The sequence below is a fragment of the Choristoneura fumiferana genome, chromosome 18, assembly GCF_025370935.1.
Source record: "Choristoneura fumiferana chromosome 18, NRCan_CFum_1, whole genome shotgun sequence".
NCBI classification, from domain to species: Eukaryota; Metazoa; Arthropoda; class Insecta; order Lepidoptera; family Tortricidae; genus Choristoneura; species Choristoneura fumiferana.
The window spans coordinates 2471957-2492731 of record NC_133489.1 but is presented as its reverse complement, the minus strand read 5'-3'; the positions used below and the strand labels follow the sequence as shown (position 1 = coordinate 2492731).

At 41.0% G+C, this 20775-nt stretch overlaps 1 protein-coding gene across 2 annotated transcripts in view; it reads left to right on the top strand.

Moving 5' to 3' along the window:
- The window catches only part of LOC141438203 (uncharacterized), a 51948-nt gene that overhangs the window by 21040 nt on the left and 10133 nt on the right, over nucleotides 1–20775 (top strand). For both annotated transcript variants that reach the window (XM_074101966.1, XM_074101965.1), the window contains 14 exons: nucleotides 687–863; nucleotides 1561–1680; nucleotides 2143–2212; nucleotides 2861–2966; nucleotides 5709–5867; nucleotides 7220–7381; nucleotides 9406–9528; nucleotides 9767–9898; nucleotides 11231–11362; nucleotides 11933–11992; nucleotides 14426–14542; nucleotides 17447–17488; nucleotides 20389–20421; nucleotides 20658–20693. In XM_074101966.1, coding sequence (XP_073958067.1) covers nucleotides 687–863; nucleotides 1561–1680; nucleotides 2143–2212; nucleotides 2861–2966; nucleotides 5709–5867; nucleotides 7220–7381; nucleotides 9406–9528; nucleotides 9767–9898; nucleotides 11231–11362; nucleotides 11933–11992; nucleotides 14426–14542; nucleotides 17447–17488; nucleotides 20389–20421; nucleotides 20658–20693 — 1469 coding nt within the window. The remainder of the gene's footprint in view (nucleotides 1–686; nucleotides 864–1560; nucleotides 1681–2142; nucleotides 2213–2860; nucleotides 2967–5708; nucleotides 5868–7219; nucleotides 7382–9405; nucleotides 9529–9766; nucleotides 9899–11230; nucleotides 11363–11932; nucleotides 11993–14425; nucleotides 14543–17446; nucleotides 17489–20388; nucleotides 20422–20657; nucleotides 20694–20775) is intronic.

The window sequence follows — 20775 nt, the reverse complement described above, 5'->3', positions numbered from 1 at the left end:
TTAAGATTTTAATTCATAGTTTGAGTAGCATCTGGTAATTATTGTAGCTTCAGCCGTTTTGAATCTTAAGCTCTCACATAGAGCTCATTTTACAATGCAATTTTATAGATACATCTATCGAAAAATGTCTACATTTTCAACAGCTGCCAATTATATTTCCCGTATTTTATTTTATTTAAAATATGGCTTCTGTCCTATTTTAGGACAATTTCGCCAGTGTCGAAGTAATCTCTCTTTGGGAGCGACGTTGTACGGTGATTGTAGTTTTTGCAAATTGATAGTAAAATTCCAGAAACCACGTGGAGACAACTTGCACATTCAAAAATGTCAGACACGAGAGCAATATATAGTTTTGTGATCACTGTTCACTGTTAAGGCTAATCGCCGCATAAAACACTTTCAAAATTATACTTCAACTAGCCAAAGAAACCAGAAATACCAAAATTAGATACTGTCTACATCCGCCATGTTTGAATGATACAAATCGAATCTATATATTTCCCCTATTCCAGACTATTTCATGAATATCTAAAATTTTTGATAGTTAACTCTGACAGTCCAAAGCAGGGTACTGAAAGTCGGAGTGATTACTAATTATCAAATCTACTGACATTTACCAATTTAAAATAACCCAGGCCAAATCCCTCATTTATCCTGCTAAACCCTTTGAACGCTTTCATTTCCAGGTCTCAACACATTAGAGCAGTCCGGTGTTGAGGCTAAGCCTGAGGCAAGCAAGCCAAACTCAGGCAACACCTATAACGTGCCGGAGCCTCCTGAAGTGTACAAATCTCGGGCAACGACACCCGAAAACACTGAAAACGAGATATCGGTCATGACTGACTTGCCTACGGAGAGAGATGGTATGTTGTAATGAAAGTAATTGAATCAGGCGTTACTTTGCGGAGGTCCGCAACAACGAACTGTAAACAATTTACTCGCTTGCGAACTTATCATAGCTTATCTTATCATATCACACTTCGCTGACAAATTTCAAACTCGACTAAAGTTCATCATCAGAGAAAAACAACATAAAGAGTGTGTGTGTGATTTTCTCCAGTGGATCATGTGAAGTTCACCATCATCATATCAGCCGGAGGAGGTCCACTGTTGGTCATAAGCCTCCCCATAGACCTCCAGTTGCCTCGGTTGGAAGTGACTTGCACCCACCGTGAACCAGCGATTTTAACCAGGTCATCCGTCCATCTCGTTGGTGAATGTCCTACGCTGCGGTTGCTGATCCGCGGTCTCCACTCGAGAACGTTTCAGCCCCAACGGCCATCTGTTCTCCGTGCTATATGGCTTGCCCATTGCCACTTCAACGAGCTAATTCGCTTGTCTATGTCGGTGACCCTTGTTCTTCTACGTTTCTCCTCACTTCTGATTCGAACCCGTAGAGAAACCCCGAGCATAGCTCTCTCGCTTAGCAACTCTGAGCCAATTTATAAGGCCTGTGCAGCACCACGTCTTTCTAATCGGACATCCTGTTACATTCTTCTTACTTGACATTTATGTAATTTATGCTGGCATTTTATGTTGAACGAAGCAAATTAATTGCAGATACCACGCCCCGAGATGTGTTGTCTCCCGGCGAACACAAAGCTACAACTACTTCGGAGTCCTATACGCCAGTACAGGATCAGATGCTCAGTGAAGGCGAAGTACCCAATGGGACTAATTGTAAGTACTTTGATATCATGTAGGTACACATCTTTAATCGTTTCGCCTTTGAGGTCTGGCTACAGCACCACTGCGTGCTATAGTTAATAATAGAATTTGGGAATAATGTAGCTCGACTTGGCGGGGACACTGCCGTATCCTCAGATTTGCCAAAATTCGCGACAACGAGAATAAGTTTTTGTTAAGTGTAATTTTTATTGAGAGCTTTTTTTGCTGACTGCACCTGCATTGTCGTCTAAACTACATTTCCGTACCAAATTTCAAGTCGATGCCGTTAACCATTGAGGAGTACCGTCTTGCGGGGACGATCTTGGCCGGGCTAACAGGATGTCACTGCCAGATTATTGTATTATTACCAGATTTACATAGTGTGCCAAATTTCACGTCAATCCGACCACTGGAATTAGGTCAAATGTCAAGTGTAATAAGAGAATCATTCGTATATTTTCATTGTTTTGTCAGATCCAAAGCGGAATGTTTCGATGTCTACGGGAGAGTATCCTGGGGCCAAACTACCGGGCGACATCAATCCGTAAGTACTTGAGATCGGTTTAATCCGTCATCTTGTTAATTTGTAATTCAGTAGCATCCACGTGGAACACACGATTGCTTTAAAGACGGATAAGATTGTCTTTAGAAAATCTCCACACTAGCGTCTTTCGAGCGTCGGCGTCGTGCCAGCTGGGCTACGAAACTCGAAGTTCGTGTCTAAACGTCCCTCTCACTCTCGTATTAAATAGTATAAGTGTCAGAGGGACTGCACGACACGAACTTAGAGTTTCGAACGCTTGCGCTGGCCGGCTGCCGAACGCCGGGCTTACGCAGCGCCGGCGTCGCGTCGCGCGAGTCAGTGTACTTGTTCGCAAAAACAACGTTGCGCTGGCGTCGCGTCGACGCTGCGCGGACGCTGGTACGACAACGACGCTCGAAAGACGCTAGTGGGGGTCTCTTAGACTCCTAATCTCGCATTTTTTGCCAGTAAATCGGTCTGGAAACCATCTGAGGTAGGAAATGTTTGAGATTCACGGAAGTAGTCAGAAGTGATCGGACGGTGTCGGCCGGCAGCGTATAACTGTGCAAGGTCCGAGCGGATCAATACCACCATCTTACTCTCTAATCCTACCAATCAGCTGTGTTTCCGCTGTTTTGTTTCAACTTAGCTAATGTTTTCCATGCGTAGGTATAACCAAGAGTCGTCAGCTCAAAAGATGGAGGCAGCACTGCAGGCGATATCACAGGAGTTGGCACGCTGCCGCTCCCTGCTGCACAGCCAACGCCCCAGGGAGGTGACGTACGGGCCTTCCATCATCTAAAATATTCCAGAACCTGTAATACAGGCTTGGTAGCAACATTGTAGGTAGAATTTGTAGGTAGGGGTTGGTTGATTGATTGAAGCTTGGTTCCAGGCTTTAACGTGCAGATGAATTAGAGCTTTCGAGGGGGTCATTATTCGAGCCTAGAGTTGTGGATAACGCTCATTTTCGAGGCTTAAAGACTCGAGGCCTTAAGACTCCAGAGTCTTAAAGACTCGACTATATTTGACAATTAAGTTGGCTTATTTTATGCGTATGGATGCAAGAAACCGTCTTTGCGGCCTTTGAGTCGTTAAGCCTCGAGAGTCTTTAGGGTTCGAGTCTTTAAGCCTCCAAATGAGCGTTTTTCACAACACTATTCGAGCCTCTCAACCTCTTTATTTTGGTGGTAATTTTTTTTTATATGAACGGGCTGTGGGCAGCGCTAACTGCGCGCGTCGCGTGCATAGGGTTGTAGCTGCACCAGCGCCTGCGCAGTGCACCCGCGCCAGCTGGCGTAGGCCCTTACCCGTCGTGGTGCTTTAAGCTAATTCTGCGCGGTGCTTTAAGCTGATGATGTGACTTTTATTTTTATTGCTTAAATAAATTTTGACAATGTATGACATACCACGCATTCGGGTTGAATTTGCTAGTTATTCGATATTGTATGTGAAACCATCAAATAAACTAGTCATTTCTTGATAATTCTGTAATTTTAGATAAACGTTTTTTTTTTAAGATAAAACATGTGCATATTTTATCATTATTATTGCAATGTAAGTAGTTATGAGTAGGTAGTCTATTTTTTGTTGTTTATTAGTATTGTTTACGATTATCTCCAATTCAGTAATAGTTAATTCCTTGGTGGTAGTCTCAAGTACCTAGTCTTTTTAATTGCTTTATATCTATAAGTAGTTAGGTACCTATACATATTATTATGTGCTTATCATGTACAAATTGTTTGCAAAAGAAAGGATATTAAAATATTTTTGGTACGATAAGATTTTTAATTCTAGTACCAACCTTAATCTTCGATTAACTACTCCTAATATACCTGCTTGGCATATATTGATATTGTCATGTCAGCCGAAAGACGTGCACTGCTGGACATAGGCCTCCCCCAATTTCGGGGGGGAAATGCTTTATTACCATGCTTGGCAAGGGGGTTGGCGACCGCAGTTATACCAGATAGTTCGCGGAGGACGCTGCTGCCCATCCTCCGGTTTATCCCTTAGTCGCCTCTTACGACACCCACGGGAAGAAATGGGGTGTTGCAATTCTCGACCGACAAAACGCGGTGGATATAAACACAACTAAAAAAATTAATATGGGATACTTGACACCAAATGACCTAGTCCCAAACTAAGCAAAGCTTGTACTATGGACACTAGGCAACGGATAAACATACTTATATAGATAAATACATATTAAACATCCAAGACCCGAGAACAAACATTCGTATTATTCATACAAATATCTGCACCGGCCGGGATTCGAACCCGGGACTTCAAACTTCGTAGTCAGGTTCTCTAATGAATTAGCCATCCGGTCGTCAATATGTCAATATATTCGTGTCATATATCATTTATTTTTCTCTCGATGTGCTTAGCATCATACCTAAGAAAATTAAATATACCTAACATTATAATCTGATAATTTTTATAAATGTGCCTGGCGACAATCCCGCTGAACTATGAAATTTAGGATAAAAACCAGCCAGTACCTATCCTTCCCGTGGTCTTCACTCTGTCGTTAACAAATTTCATCAAAATAAGTTCAGCTGCGTTACTACCAGAGATGTGAGAGGATGGGTTTTCCACGAACCAATTGAAACGCTCCATTTACCTACCTAGCCTCGCACAGCACGGCTCTGGTGGAAACAGCTGAGCGAAACGAGGCGAGGTACCATCAGCCAAATAAGTGGTCTATCAACTTTTAAACAAGTTCCTATCAAATTAATATGTCGCTAAAGTCGAACTTTCAAGTTGACAGACACATCTATTGGCATTATTGTTTTGTGACATGCAAACGGTTATCAACTTTAGGGTGGTAGACCATATATTTGGCTGATGGTACCTAAATGAAGCTTTTCAATGAGAGATATCGTTTTTTGTCTCTCTAGATGGCGCCACATTGCGTGAGGTTTTTAAGTGTGGCTTTCAAAGTCTGTTATTACGGGCGAGAAAACAAAGTTTAGATTAAAATCATATTTAATACATCTTAAAACCGTATCATAAAAATATCGAGCAGCCACAGTGATGCTTAGTCCCGTTTTGTTCGGAAAAAAACGGAGGAAAGTTTCCGAAACACAAAACTGTCTCAAAAGACACAGACATTCATTGCCCCGTAACGCATAATTGCCATAATTAATTTCACTTGATGCAAATATTTACAAAATTATTCTAATTATAAATAAACCCGCGTATCTCACCCAAAAACTATGAGATTTGACATTTCGGAGACCTCACGCTACACTAGCGCCTCTAGCGGCGAATTCATACGTGATAAACCTCATTGATTAATGAAAGAAATTCCTCGCAGCACATCCTCGCACATCTATGGTTCAAATTATAACATCACACGGACGGATTATCATAAAATAATCATACCTCGTTTATGCCGTCTATGAAATGAGGCCAGCTCGTACAACATCCCCGGAATTCCCGTTCGGGAATTCTCCACTTCCCGCTAATACCAACTTACCCTCTCACTTCCCCCCTCCACATCTCCATACAGCAGCGGCCGCTGTCGAAAGACGCCGCGTCCGCCGCGGAGCTCACCAGCAGAGAGTCAATAACGCTCCGCAAGGCGGAGGCCAAGCCCCGCCTCAGCGGCGGCCTCACGCCCAAATGCAACTTCACGCTGCACGTCGGTACTATCGTGCTTTCCGATGAGGTGAGGAAAATATGAGTCGCTTAACTTCAGACTCGGATAAATCCACTCAATACGGTATTTGACTACTCCTGATTTTGCCATACCTTAATATTATTATGAAAATATAGATATACAGGTGTTTAGCGAAGAGAAAATTTAAATCGGTGGAAAATTGGATGTATACTGATTTTTGGAAAAATCTATATACCTATCTCTTTCTCAAACGCTTTTCTCTATGCAGCAAGTATGGCGGTACTGGCAGTATGTATTTCTCTGTCTAATCTTGAATTTCAAACCTTTATAACTTTGTTATTAGTAAAGGTAGCTTAAAAATTGTTTTTTCTATTCGATAACAGGCATAGTGTAGTTTTAATTTATAAAACATATACAAAATAGTCAAATACCGTATTAAGTCTACATTAGGTACTTACTTGATTTTTCTTTTGATACCAAAACGAAAATCTTAAAATTCTTGGAATCGGATTTATCTGAGTTTGATGTTGACTCATATGTATGACCGTAGTATGTAGACCGTAGTGTAACGCACTCGTCGCCGACGACGTAACTTAAAAACTTTTCCTAATTCAGCTGATTCCCAACTCTACCTATAGATTTTCAGCTCATTATACTTTAAAGAAGGTATCCGTTGGGTACTACGACGACGAGCGAAGCGAGGAGGTTAGGTGCGACGACGAGCAAAGCGAGGTGTGTTTAAAAGAACTGCGAGCGACTCTATAGCATGCGAAACGAGCGCCGCGAGTGCCGTGGCAGTGGCAGGTGTAGCGCCAGAATAACTTTTTTTTTCAACTATTCAATTATCAATTTTGGATCTAGTGCTGCTGCTTAAGTAGCATAGTAGAAATAAGCAACCTGAGATATGTATGCATAGGAAAAATTCGTGTCTAGATTCCTGTCCAGCAGTGGTGTGGGTTATAGCACGCAGCACGGATTGCTGAGTTGAGTTCGATTCCCAGCGCTTGTCTCTTTTTCTGGTTTTTCTGTGCATCCATGTCTCAGTTTGTATTTTCGATCTAGTACCTAGTTTTAGTATTCAGTAGCAACAAAAATTAAAGAATAACATGACAGTGTTTTGGATCCTTTTTGTTTTTTTTCTTCTATTTTTTTTTTCGAAGCTTAAGTGCACCGTGTGATGACTATCCCAGCCTCATTGAAAGACTTGATGATAGTTTTGTTAAAATACGTCCAATTGGGAATCTGTAAAAATGAGAATCTGTAGAAACGGGAATATGTAGAAATGGTATACGTAGAATCTGTAAAATTGGGAATATATAGAAATGTGAATCTGTACTGGGAACAAACGGAAATCAGCCATCGTGATCCCTGCCCTGGTTTAAAGCCCATCAACTCTCCAGGCGGTGATGCTCTCCCGTGACAAGCAGCTGGTGCTATCCTGGAAGTTCTACGACCAGAACGTGACAATGACCCGCGTCAACCCCGGCCGGGTCATACATTTCGACTTTTCCATGGAGTACGAGGAGAAAATCACTGAGGAGTTCCTTGAGTACCTCAAGCGGGTGAGTTCTGACAGTTTTTTTTATTTTTGGACCTAACCCCCGATGCAAAAAGAGCGGTGTTAGAACTTTGACTTTTTTACGTGAAAGCGAGTTTCCTTGCTGTAGATTCAAAGCAAAGAATAGTTAAAAAGTATTCAGCCACATACTTTGTCAACATATTTGTATGGAAGTTGTAGGTTACAAAGTTGTCAACTATTTTTCGACCGCTTCGTGGTAGGTATCTGAGGGGCTACTATGAAACTCGCAAATCGAAGTTCGTATCGCACCGTCCCTTTCACTTGCGTATTAAATGACATAAGCGTCAGCGGGACGGCAACATGCGAAGTTCGAGTTTTGCACTTCGTGGTAGTGTCTGATTCACCTGAAGTTTGGCATTGTAAGTTCGGTGACTATATTAACAATCTGGTTGTGGAATTCTTCGGAAATACCACATGTTCGGTGTCTATATAGTTAGATTGATAACCAAGGGTGGAAAGTGCCCATTTCACCTGAGATATTTCTTCGAGGGTTCGAGGGGAATCTTTGGATAATTTCCCGAGTTAGACACTCTACTTTTCATTTCGACTGTGAGGAAAGTAAAATAGTACAAAAAAATAAGAATACATTCAATTAAATTTCAGTATTCAGTAAATTGAATTTACTTATATCCAACCTCTAAGTACCTTTTCGACCTGGCCACACACGGCCCCGACTATAAAAAAAATCGAGTTGGTCACGACCAAGGAGCTTATATACCTACAAAACTGGGTAGAACGCCGAACGAAGAAGTTTGACCTTTATTACTTATATTCCATCTCTTTCTTTCACATTTTCACGAATGACATCCATCTCTTTCTTAACCTAACTAAAGAAAGAGATGGAATATGTTCGTGACGTAATAAAGATCAAATTTCTTGTTTTAAACGGATGTTCGGCGTTCAACCTCCAGTGTTTGTATATAAACTCCTTGGTCACGACGTGCATCTAGATGGCCATGCCGAAACGTGAAAAAAAAAGTGTCATTGACGTAACTCATTTCTCTTCGACTCCGTGGCTAATCGAAAAAATAAAAAAAATTTACTTTCCACCCTAGAGATGAAAACGAAATTTTCCACCCGGCTATCTACCCATGAAAATTAACTTTCCGAACAGGAGAGATGAAAAGTAAATTATCATTTCACTTAGTCTTATGTAGTTAAATTGACATGTTTTTGAAATTCTTATATGAACTTATTAAATTCGTAAAATCGCTTATGTAGTTAATAGTGTGTAGTAGTGTAGTAGTAGGTATATCTTTACAGCGGTCCAAGGGTACCGACGATGCTGGTTGAAAATCAACACTGCGCACCTTTAAAATTAAACAGAATAATTGGAAATATACACAGTTCCAAAATAAACTTTAAATAAAACACAATATGGTTGAATTTTAAAGTAAGAAAATTTCGTTTTATTTCAGTTTAATTTTAAAGGTGCGACTGGAGTGTTTTAACTGGGGTAGATTCACAATGAGGGCTATCGCGTATGAATTCGCCGCCAGAGGCGCTAGTGTAGCGTGAGGTTTCCGAATGTCAAATTTATAATTAGAATAATTTTGTGAATATTTTGCATTACCTGAAATTAATTATGGCAATTATGCGATAAGGGGCAATGAATGTCTCTATTTTGAGACAGTTTTGTCTTTCGAAAACTTTTGTCTCCCTTTTTTTCCGATCAAAACGGGACTACGCAAGACTGTGATTGCTCGATATTTTTATGGTACGGTTTTACGATGTATTAAATATGATTTTAACCTAAACTTTGTTTTCACGCCTGTAATAACAGACTTTGAAAGCCACACTTAAAAACCTCACGCAACAGTGGCGCCATCTAGAAAGACAAAAAACGATAGCCCTCATTGCAATGACACATACCTACTATCCCTCGTGTTATCTATGTACCTAATTAAATTAATATTGTTGTCTTGTGTTGTGAATAAAAGCATTTTCTCTCTTTCTTGCAAGGTTTAGGATACATAATAATGATGATGGAGATGGTGATTGTTGTAGAAGGAGATGCCAATAACGATCAGCGAGATGGAGAACAAGGAAAGACCGTTCGCAACGTGCGCCCTGCCTCTAAGGGAGGCCCTTCTTAATGCCAACCGGAGGGCAGACCTTTCGCTGGCATTGGTAAGTGTACCTACTGTACCTGGTAGAGTAGTAGATAACGCTCATTTCGAGGCTTAAAGTGGTTGGTAAGTATTATAAACGGTATGTACCTACGCTAACCACGAGGCGTTGCACCTGTGTATCTATAATTGTGGTTACACCCAACTAATGCTCCTATTACCCTTCTGGTTGCCTAACCAAATTTTTCACTCTATACTACTTCCACCCAGATTTTTTATTAATTTTCTTCCAAACCCAGGTCGGTAGTTCTCCCGTCGACTCGAATGTGCCCAACGCCACTGACGAACTCGGCGTGCTGGATCTGTGGTGCATGCTCCGCGTGGAGCCGCGGCACCTGACTGCGGCCACTATGAACCGCGATATGAGCATGGTGTGTAGAACAAACACACGTTAAATGAGCTCCTGGCGATATACCTGTGCAGGCGCAGTGAGCGAAATACGGACCAAATTGGCGGCGGGGCAGTGGGGGACGCGGCGGGGGGCGTACGAGCGCGCGCGGCCGTCACGCCATTGGTTTATTAGTAACCAGATGCGCAAACGTATCCCCTCCACTAGCCACACAGAGCTCTTTTTACGTGCGTTGACTTGTATAATGGCTCAATGCGTAGTATAATTGCCATGGCTCAAAGTCACCGATAAGTCAGTGTTGTTTGGGTCGCCTTAGTCGCCCACGCTAGTTGGCTAGTATGACTGTATTGTTGAGTGTTGAGCTATAGCACTAGTTATGTCTGTAAGGCTCCGGTTCCACCAGAGACATGCGAGGACCGTTCCTTTTTTTTTATTATGATTCACCAACAATAGTTTACAACAATACATTTCAATTGTATACAAAGTTAATTTATGTGGAATATTGTAACCAATAAAAACGCTTCATTTATGTCGCCTCGCTCCGCTCAGCTGTTGACATCAGAGGTGTGCGAGGATGGGTAAACGAAGCGTTTCTATTGGTTAATTAAAAACACATTCCTTGAAATACAACATCCCCAAATCCGCCCCCCCCTCCAATCCAATCATCCTGGTGTTGCAGGTGTCAATGGGCGGTGGTCAGCTCTTACCATCAGGAGACCCACTTGTTCGTTTGCCATTCAGTCGAATAAAAATAAAAAAACATCCTCGCACATCTTTGGTGAAGCCTTATGAGAAGTTTCCCTGCCGGCCGCGCGGCCGCGTTAGGTATTCGTTTGGGATATTGCTGTCTTTATCGCTCGTGACATAAGCGCTCGCAGCCGTCCCCCCCCCCATGCCTTCCGCAACGACGTCCGTAATTTATATCGAGATAGCTGTAGGCTTTTCAAGATTTGGGCGGTTGAATTTTGGGTTTCGTTGTCCTCATATTACGAGTATACGAAAAGTATAGCACAGAAATCAATGATATTTTACAATCAAGATATTCATTATATTTTCTATGCCTGTGGTTTTTTCGATTTTTGTAAAAATGCTTTATTAGTCTGTAATTCTCGTGCAAAGTTGACATCTTTTTTTTTGTCGACTTTTGAGCTCCTGTAATTCTGATATTACACATTTATATGAAAATCTGAAAAACCACAGGCATAGGTAATTACGTCTAGTCCATACTTACAAAATTGCATCTATTTCTGTTGCCTAGTTTTCAAATGAGACCGGGACAACGTTTGTATGGAGAATGGAACGAAGATACTTCTCAGGACCGGGTGATATGCTTAATGTGCTGTATTTCCAACAGATGTCAGGCATCAGCAGTCTCCCAAACCCTCAGCAGAGTAAACTGGCTGAGATCATGGAGGACGACTTGTCCAACACCTACCGGATATCACAGGATCTGGATATACACTTGAACAGGCAGAAAGTAGACCCGGTAGGTTTTAATTATATTAAAAAACAAATAAAGCTACTAATACTGGTAGAGATCCCTTCAATGAATAAGTTCGAGTCGAGTTCATAAACTTGTGAGCAAACATTTTAACAAAAATATCTGAACACGACTCTATTGTTGACGGCGTAGAAGCGTGTTCAGATATTTTTGATCAAATTTTTGCTCACTAGTTACATTTTATCTCTTTCTCTTGTTTATTGATATTTTCATGTATTTTGATGTACAATAAAGAGTCTTACAATACAATACAATATTATAAATGCAAAAGTTTGTGAGTATAATGTGTGTGTATGTTTGCTATTGCTAAAAACAGGTCGACGGATTTTGATGATATTTGGTAGGTATGATAGACCACTTTTTATCTCGATATTATATATGTATGTAAACTCTTTATTGTACAAAAGAAACGAAATACAATTGAAAAAATTTGAGATGCTACATACCTACAGTCAAGTGTAAAAATATGTACTTATTCAAAGTTTCAAAAATACGTACCGCAGACTGTTATTCTGACGCAATACTTAATCATGTAATACGTCTTTTTTTCCTCAGAATATGACTTTTTTTGGCACTGGAGACGACAGAGACAACAAGGACTTCTATTCGCCTGAGGTTAAATACATTTTATTAGACATTGTAATAAAATATTACAAAATGATATCCAGAGGCGTCTTTAGCCCATGTGCAATTATAACGAAAATACAAACTGAGACATGGATGCACAGAAAAACCAGAAAAAGAGACCAGCGCTGGAATCGAACCCAGGTCCTCAGCAATCCGTGCTGCGTGCTAATACCCCTACACCACCGCTGGTCAGCGCTGGTCTCTTTTCTGGTTTTTCTGTGCATCCATGTCTCAGTTTGTATTTTCGATATGTTTCACGGATACCCGTAAAAGTAACAAATTTGGAGTTGAAAGAAAAAAAATACAAAAAGACTCCAAATAACCAATCATAATGCAATTTATAACTTTAGCGGAAGCGCGAGGTCAAAATGGAATAGGTACAAAGTGCCGCGGCAGGCGCCCCTAACACCGCTGCGCCCGTGTGCAACGCTCACCCTGCCGATACTCTTTAACACTACTTATAGTAGCTAGACGGATTTTTATGAAATTCTGTAATAAATAGATAATAATAAATCGTACTGTTTACGCGCAATCATTTGATGCCGGCGCCGTCCACATAATACGAATATTTTTGAGAAAAAGTGAATCTTAAGAAACACAGTTTTACTGACCAGTTCTGAAAGGGGTTAAGCTGCGTCTCAAGCAGGATGTTTTGGGGGAATGTGCTTTTCATCAACCAATAGAAACCCTTCCTTTACCTATCCTAGCACAGCACCCTCTGGTGGAAACAGGGTGGCAACGCTGCACAGGGTTCTCGTCTCTACAATAAAATTAATAACTCGAAATCTATCTACCCATTGTCAAAATTCGAAGTGAAAGTCAAATTACAGAATTGGCTCCAGGGTCTATCTTACTATGATACAGAAAATTTGTTTGTAAAGATAACTTGAGTGGAAAACAATATCTACACTTAAAATCACAATGACATATCTACCTCTACTATTACAGTTAGATTGTAAGTATCCCAACGTTCATCCCATTGAAACCTATCACTACTGAACCAAAATTCTTGTCACCGAGGGATGACGTCCTATTATTATTTTTGTCATATATTTCTTTTTTACTACTGATTAATGTGCTGTTACATTGTCCAAGAAGAAGCCGTAGTGGCCACCGACACCGACAACGCTTAGATAAAAAAATATTACTAGATACTTTATACTAAATTAACTTAGGCAATTTTTCGGGAAATCAGCATAGTCCCCGCGGGATAGAGATAAACGAATTCTTCGCAGATGAAGTCGCGGGCAACAGCTAGGTAGCGCATAATTATTTTTTACTTTTTAATTGTCTTTTCAAGCAGCGTTTTTTTCGGGCGTTTTTATTTTTATTTTTGCTGGCGTTTTATAAGTCGGGGGTTTTTTTAATTTTGTAATATTTTATTAGAAGCCGTGGTGGCCTAGAAGCCGTGGTGGCCTAGTGGTTTGACCTATCGCCTCTCAAGCAGAGTTCGTGGGCTCAAACCCGGCTCGCACTTCTGAGTTTTTCGAAATTCATGTGCGGAATTACATTTGAAATTTACCACGAGCTTTACGTTGAAGGAAAACATCGTGAGGAAACCTGCACAAACCTGCGAAGCAATTCAATGGTGTGTGTGGTTCCCAATCCGCTCGCGTGGGAACTACTGCCCAAGCCCTCTCATTCTGAGGGAGGCCTGTGCCCTGCAGTGGGACGTATATAGGCTGGGATGATGATGATGATGTTTGTTTAAGACATTAATTTTGGACGAACTCAAGCCCCTAAGGCACAGGTTTAAACCTAGTTTAGGGGTCGAAAGCTCGACCACTTACTTAAGATCTTTTGTACAAACTTAAGTTTACGTACTTGTAACACTTCTTTTTGAGTACAATAATAGTACATTACTGCAGAGGCCATGAAGTAAGGGATTGATGGACGAGATAAAACGAATCCAGCAATCCCTGTTCTGGCCGAGGTTTGTATAGTGCTTTTCTCAAACAGTGTGAGGAAATATTTCATCCATCATCCATCCATCCATTTATCGCATCGCATCGCATCGCATCGCATCGCAGTATCGCAAATGCTTACAGAGCAGTGGTGGTTGGCTGTTCGTAATTTTTCCTTTGTCAGTTTAATGTTAGTAAGCAAATTTAAAAAGTTAGAGCAGCGGACAATAATGGATTTTCATACATACTTCATGGCCTAGGCCAAGAAGTTATGTAGGGAGGTGGTAGGGAGCCATAAATGAGAAACTCCATGTCTCCATTTCGTGACATTAACGCATACATTTCCGAGCATGTTTGAGAAAACATTTTTATTATTATTATAAACAGCTGAGCGAAGCGAGACTAGCCAAAAGAGGCGTTCCTATTGGTTCATGAAAAACACATTCCCCGCAACGTCTTGGCTGAAACGCTGCATAAAGCTACATCACCATCTTTGACGTCTTCAATAACTTTCCAGCCGATGCCAATGCCCAGCTCGATGGGGCAGCCGTCAGTGGCGCCGTCGACCGTACGCCATCGTAGCAAGCTCAGCGGGCCGAGCATATCCAGCGACCTCGGCATGACCGGCTACGGGGTAAGGATGTTACCCCTACGAATAAATAATAAGCCAGGAAGCGTAACTCAGAACAAATTCCACACATAAAGTGGCCATACTTTAAGCCAAATCAGCTAACGATTTAAATACGTTTCTATAATAAAATTCCAAAAAATATTATAAATTAAACAGATACAAAATTCAGATCTATTATCAAGAAGACATTAATATCTAAGGCGTGTTAAAAGTTTATGATAATATCATGGAAATAATTCCGATCCGCATTAGCGATCACTTCAAATAGCGAACCTACTGTGTTAATAACGCTTCTTTTTCGCAGTCGGGTAAATATAAAGTTGTGTTAAATACTTGTGATGTATATGTCGGCGGCCGTCGTAAAATCCGCCAGATCACGAAATTCCTAGGCATATCGTGAAACGCCGCCATTTCATGATATGCCTAAACGTTGGCCAGGCATATCACGATGTGCCTGAGAAATAATACGGCAGATCGATTAGAGCAACGCATTCGTCGATATTCCTAGCTCTATACCGGGCACATCGTAAAATAGTTTCTTTTTTGGCCACTGGTGGCGCTGCGTATGCAATGGCGCCCGTGACCAGCTGACCGGCCGTGTAGTTAGCGCGTGAAAAAATGTCGGCGTCGCAACAAAATGATATTTAAACCGAAATAGTGATTGAATTCAAAATAGAAGTGCAAAAGAAGCTTTTGAACATCAAACTCCGTTCTTTTATGTGAATCAAACGGATTCTGTGCACAATGTGAAAAAACCATGCACGTCTGCCCGTATTTTAGAGGTTAGTTATTTTGTTGATAAATAAAGAATTCACTAGTTGTTATTTATTTATATAGAAAATTTAGGTACGACGAGTGAAGCGAGGAGTGGTTAGTTTAATTGTTATCACGACGCACGAGCCGAGCGAGCGAAGCGAGCGTGCCGCGGCAGCGGCCGGCGAAGTGCCAGAACCGATATGGCGGCGTTTCATGATACGCCTAGGAATTTCATGATCTGCCTAAACTGGCCAAATCATGAAATGGCGGCGCTTCATGATATGCCTAGGAATTTCATGATCTGCCTAAACGTCACTAGGCAAATCGCTAAACGGGAGTTTTGAACGATATGGCGGATGTCCCTTAGCCAATTCATGAAATGGCGGCATTTCACGATATGCCTAGGAATTTCGTGATCTGGCGGATTTTACGATCGGCCGCCGACATACATATCATTTAATAATATTGTAAATCTGTTTAAAAAAATATACCTCGTCGAGTTTATTGCCGGATTCTTCTCAACAGAGGTTTCTTCCGAACCGGTGGTAGTTTTTTTTTTGACATTCATAAGTGCGTGTTATAGCCTAAATTTAATAAAGATATTTTGACTTGACTTGACTTGACTTGAATCATTTTAGAGAGGTTGCAAATAGACGTGCTTGTTGATTGGCTAAAATTCAGAAAGAATGCAGGGATTGGTTTGCTCGTGTGATGCAATGTGCAAGATGACGCGCAGAACACGGTTTTTAAGCCCCGCCTACAAGGACACGCTAGGCCATTTTTCTAACGCAGTTACAATTCCTGACTTATTATTTATTCGTAGTGTTACCCTGTTTAAAAAACTGGTCAAAAGCGTGTCAGGCCATGTGGTGTATGTGTTCTTTATTCGTGAGTAGGTACAGCAGGGCTACTACGAAACTCGAAACTCGAAGTTCGTATCGTACGGTCCCTCTCGCTCTCGTATTAAATAGTATAACTGTCAGAGGGACCGCACGACACGAACTTCGAGTTTCCAATAATCCTTTCTCATTGGAAACGGTCTTATTTACAGTTCAGTAGTTCAATCAGCATCTAGCATCTAGGGCTCTTCAAGGCTAGAATGAATAGGCTGTTATTGAACCAGTGAGATACACCTTTGGCCTCATCTGCACTTAACATCAGGGGAGATAGGGGTCAATCACGGTCAGTTATATGTAAAAAAAATGTTTAAAACCCAAGACAGCGTAGAGAATGATCACATCGAGAGATTAACAATCGAGGTTTTTATTAAATTTTTGTTTGCACTGTATTTAAGTTGATGGGGGGTATAACATCTCAGTGTGATATATGTCATGTGGTTTGATATTTGTCACTAAAAAATAAAGTAGCCTATTTTTTCGATATAAAGCCACTTATTAATAAAATAATTCATAGACACGTCGGCGTCGACCACGAATTTCCACACATTAAATCATAATCCGGACTCTTTAAGCTGCATCAATTTTTGCCTAAGTATCAAAATCATCTAAGCCTGTAGGTACCCTTAGTGTAAGCTTTCGGTTACAAAATACGTCTCGATCGCGTTCGCGTTAAAATCTCAATTTGTATGGAAACACGAACATCGCAAACGTTCCGCCGTTCGTGTTTCCATACAAATTGAGATTTTAACGCGAGCGCGATCGAGACGTATTTTGTAACCGAAAACTTACACTAAGGGTACAGGCTTGAATGACAATATGACAATTTTGAGTCTCAAAAATGATACCAGATTAAAGTTTCGTAAAAAATGCGTGAACAGCTTTCGCTGGCCAGAGTCTATATAACAGTGAATGCAAATACATAGTATTTTTTTGTTTTAGCCTCGCCACTTCACCGCCTTGCCGCATTCGTCAATAATGTCTCCTGGAAATATATAGTTTTATTTTTTTAAACTTCCTTTAGACGGTACGAGATCGTACGTGTTTCATTTTATTGTGCGGTTGCTATGGATTTACAAGTGATAGAATGGCATTGTAGCAGAACAATTTGCATGGTACAAATATGTATGTACCTACATTATGCCGCTTAAATATAGAGATCTAGTCAGCACTCGAATTTTTTTTTACAAATCCCGTTATTCAGAGTTTTTAATTTTATACAGGGCACTCTAATGTTATTTATTATTTGTTGTAGGACAGAGGTCAAGCTGGCTTTGATACATTGGGACATCAAGAGGTGAATATTTATTTTTAACTATAACCTAAGGCCTCTTGTACACACACGGTTGTTCAACCGTACGGTGTGTTAGCCGTGTAACGTGCTAGCTTGTACATGACACGGCAAAATCACGCGATGCCGTGGCGCCACCGTGCACGTCTACAAGCTTTCATAGTGATCCATACAACACTGACGACCGTGCCTACACGCGGCGAATTAACCGTAGATTTTCACGGCGATAAACCGTGTGTGCACAAGAGGCCTTAGGGAGATCTTGTGTAAAAACGTCATTGAATCAACTTGTATAGATGTGTATCTAAATATACGTACATTTTACTATAAAAAGAAAACCCCGTCTAAAAGATCTGCCTGTGGCAGGGTTCCCATGATGCTGGCCGCATTACCCCTTTGGACCGCAAGTGCCGTCCGCTGGGATAAATACGCGCCAGCTCTAGGGTCCCCAGAAGTCGTCCAACCGGGAAGAAAGGGCCTTTATGAAAGACTTCATGTCGGCTGACCAGGGCCCTAAGGTCTCAACAGCAAGCGCCGCAAACTCGTAATCCTTTAATAAGGAGGAGTACCTCCCCTGCATTTGTTAGTTCTTTCCTTGTAGCGTTTCACCGAATCGCATTTCAACTCGATCGTATGTATGTTTTCATCACACTTGCTCGTAGACTGTGTCAAAACATGAAGGCTACCTTGATTGCAATCCCCCAAATAAAACCCTCGACCTTAATGTGCTTGTCATGAAACCCGTGGTCGGTAAATGAGTCATTGCGCGTACTAATTTTCTTGTCATGAAGTCCAAGGTCGGTCACATGAGTCAGTGCCCGTACTGATGGTGCTGCGCATGGCGTAGCAGCAGGACCACATGCACACGCGGCTCAGGCACATGCTGAGGGAGGGGGAGGGCGGCGCTGCCAAGAGCGCAGCCTAAGGTATCGCCAATATTTGGAAGAATTATATTTTTTCTTTTAGAAATATAAAATTTTACTCGCAAATGTGATGAAAATGTCGCACGGGCGGTACTAGAATTACGAACATCGACTCATTAAAGCCCTCAGTCTTCGACTTCGGGCTTCTAATACTCTCGTTCGTAATTCCTTATTTACCGCCCTTAAGACACAATGTACTAATAATTATAGCGTTGTGTCACAATCGTTTATTTTTTTAGTCGCTGTAAAGTTTAGTCGCATTTCACCTCGATCGGGCATTTAAGTATCGTGTTGTGTCTCAATCGTGTTTTTTCTTAGTCGCTGTTAGTTTTAGTTACTGATGTGCCAAAGGAAACTTTCCAAAATTGCGGAATTTTTCATATAGGAAAATTTCGGAAACTTCTCACAATTTCCTATGGGGGTTGAAACTATTTGAAACTTTCCGTTTATTCTTAAATTTAAATTTCTTATATTTCTTGTGAAAATTTCTAGAAATTTCCGAGAACTTTCCCAACTTTTTGGAAACTTTCTGCCACTTTGCACATCTGTAGTTTTAGTCACATTTCACCTCGATTAGTATATTTTATGGTTTAAGATATTTATTTTCTCAAAAGATTTACAAAAAAAAATCACTTATAGAGAAAAACAATATTAATTTAACTTAAATCTAGGTAAGAGAGGGTACCACACAAACATGGTGAACAAAAATCTATGAACTAAAGCGGGTAGGTGGTAATGACGAGAGCAACACAAGTTAAATAACTTGCTAACTGGAGGCCAGTTAAACCAATCTTTATATCGTTAGTTAATTATCGGTTACTTGTGAGTAGTTTAAACTATTATTACATAATTATTATTTATTTTGCTCGTTTTGGGATTGGAAGAAGTCATGAAAGGAGCATTTTGTTAATTTCGTGCAATAATTTAGTGCAAACATCAAAATTAATGCGTCAAATTAATTCCGCTCCCAAGCAAACATCGATCACGGCGAAATGCGTCTAATGTATTTTTTTTTTTTTTTTATGTAGCCTTTATTATGTCCCACTGCTGGGCAAAGGCCTCCCCTTTTCTCCGCCACTCTTCCCTGTCCTGGGCATGCACCTGCCAATCGAGCTGAAAAGCGCTCAGGTCGTCCCGCCATCTCCTCTTGGGTCTGCCTCTGCTCCTATGCCCATCCCTCGGACCCCATTCGGTTACGATCCGTGCCCATCGGTCCGGGTGCATGCGGCAGACATGTCCGGCCCAGTCCCACTTCAGCTTGGCGGTCTTAACACCTACATCTGTGATACGAGTTTTAGAGCGCAAAACAAGTAATGTAAAATACTACACGAAAAATTAGATGCTACAAATGTATTATACTTAGGCAGTTGTCTCACCGCCGGCGAGGAAACGATTGGCTATCGACTATTTTCTCTCTCAAGAAACGAACAAAAGATATAAGATCCTGTGTGAGTAAAAGAGACATGTATATTAATAGTTGATCGCTGGCGGTTCACGCTGCCGGCGAGAACTCGCTCTTACATCTTTTGTCGCAGCGACAAGAGCTATAAAACTAGCTCAGCGCTGTTAGCTTGGCGGCCGCCCGGCTCGAGCGAGCAGTGGAGCGAGTAATCGCCCGTCGTGCTCGAACACTCGCTTTTCACTGCTCGCCCACTCGTTTCTAGTTACTTGCTCTGCTCGCTTCTCGCTCATCGTCGGCGGTGGGACAAGTGCCTTACTAACGTAAAAAGCTACGCGAAAAATTGCGATTCTATTGAAATTTTGTTAGTTCGAGGTGAAATGCTATTCGGTGAATCGCTACAACAAATTTATGCTTTTGAGGTAAAATACTAACAAATGAGCGCTTGAGGAGTTGAGCCTGATCAGCCGCAGCGCCGGCTTGTGAGCTAGTTGCCTGGATGTGGGACAGAGAGAAAGTATCAACGCATGTAGCGTCCCACACATAAATGTATATAAATTAATTTACATATTTTTTTATTACAGGGTAAACCATCGGGCATCATATTTTCAGAAGTGGTAAGTAATTTAATACCTGTTCGTATATGTATTTATTTATGTTTTGTGATACCTATAGGTAGAGTCGTTCACGATGACGCGTGCCGTGGTTCTTATTACAATGTCATTAATGTCTAATTTTGACAAAATCACGCGTCTTCGTGGCTGGCACTAGGTATACCTACCAAAACAATGTGAAAAATTACCTATGTAAAAGAGATAGTTAGATTATTTGATGAAGTAGTTTTTTTTTTCAGAACCCTAAAATACGCGGCTTAAAAGACTCTTGGGAGGTAAATTAGTTACATATCAGATTTATTTTATTTGCTATAGTAATGTATTAATTAATGAGGTCTAGGTACTGTATAATTTCAC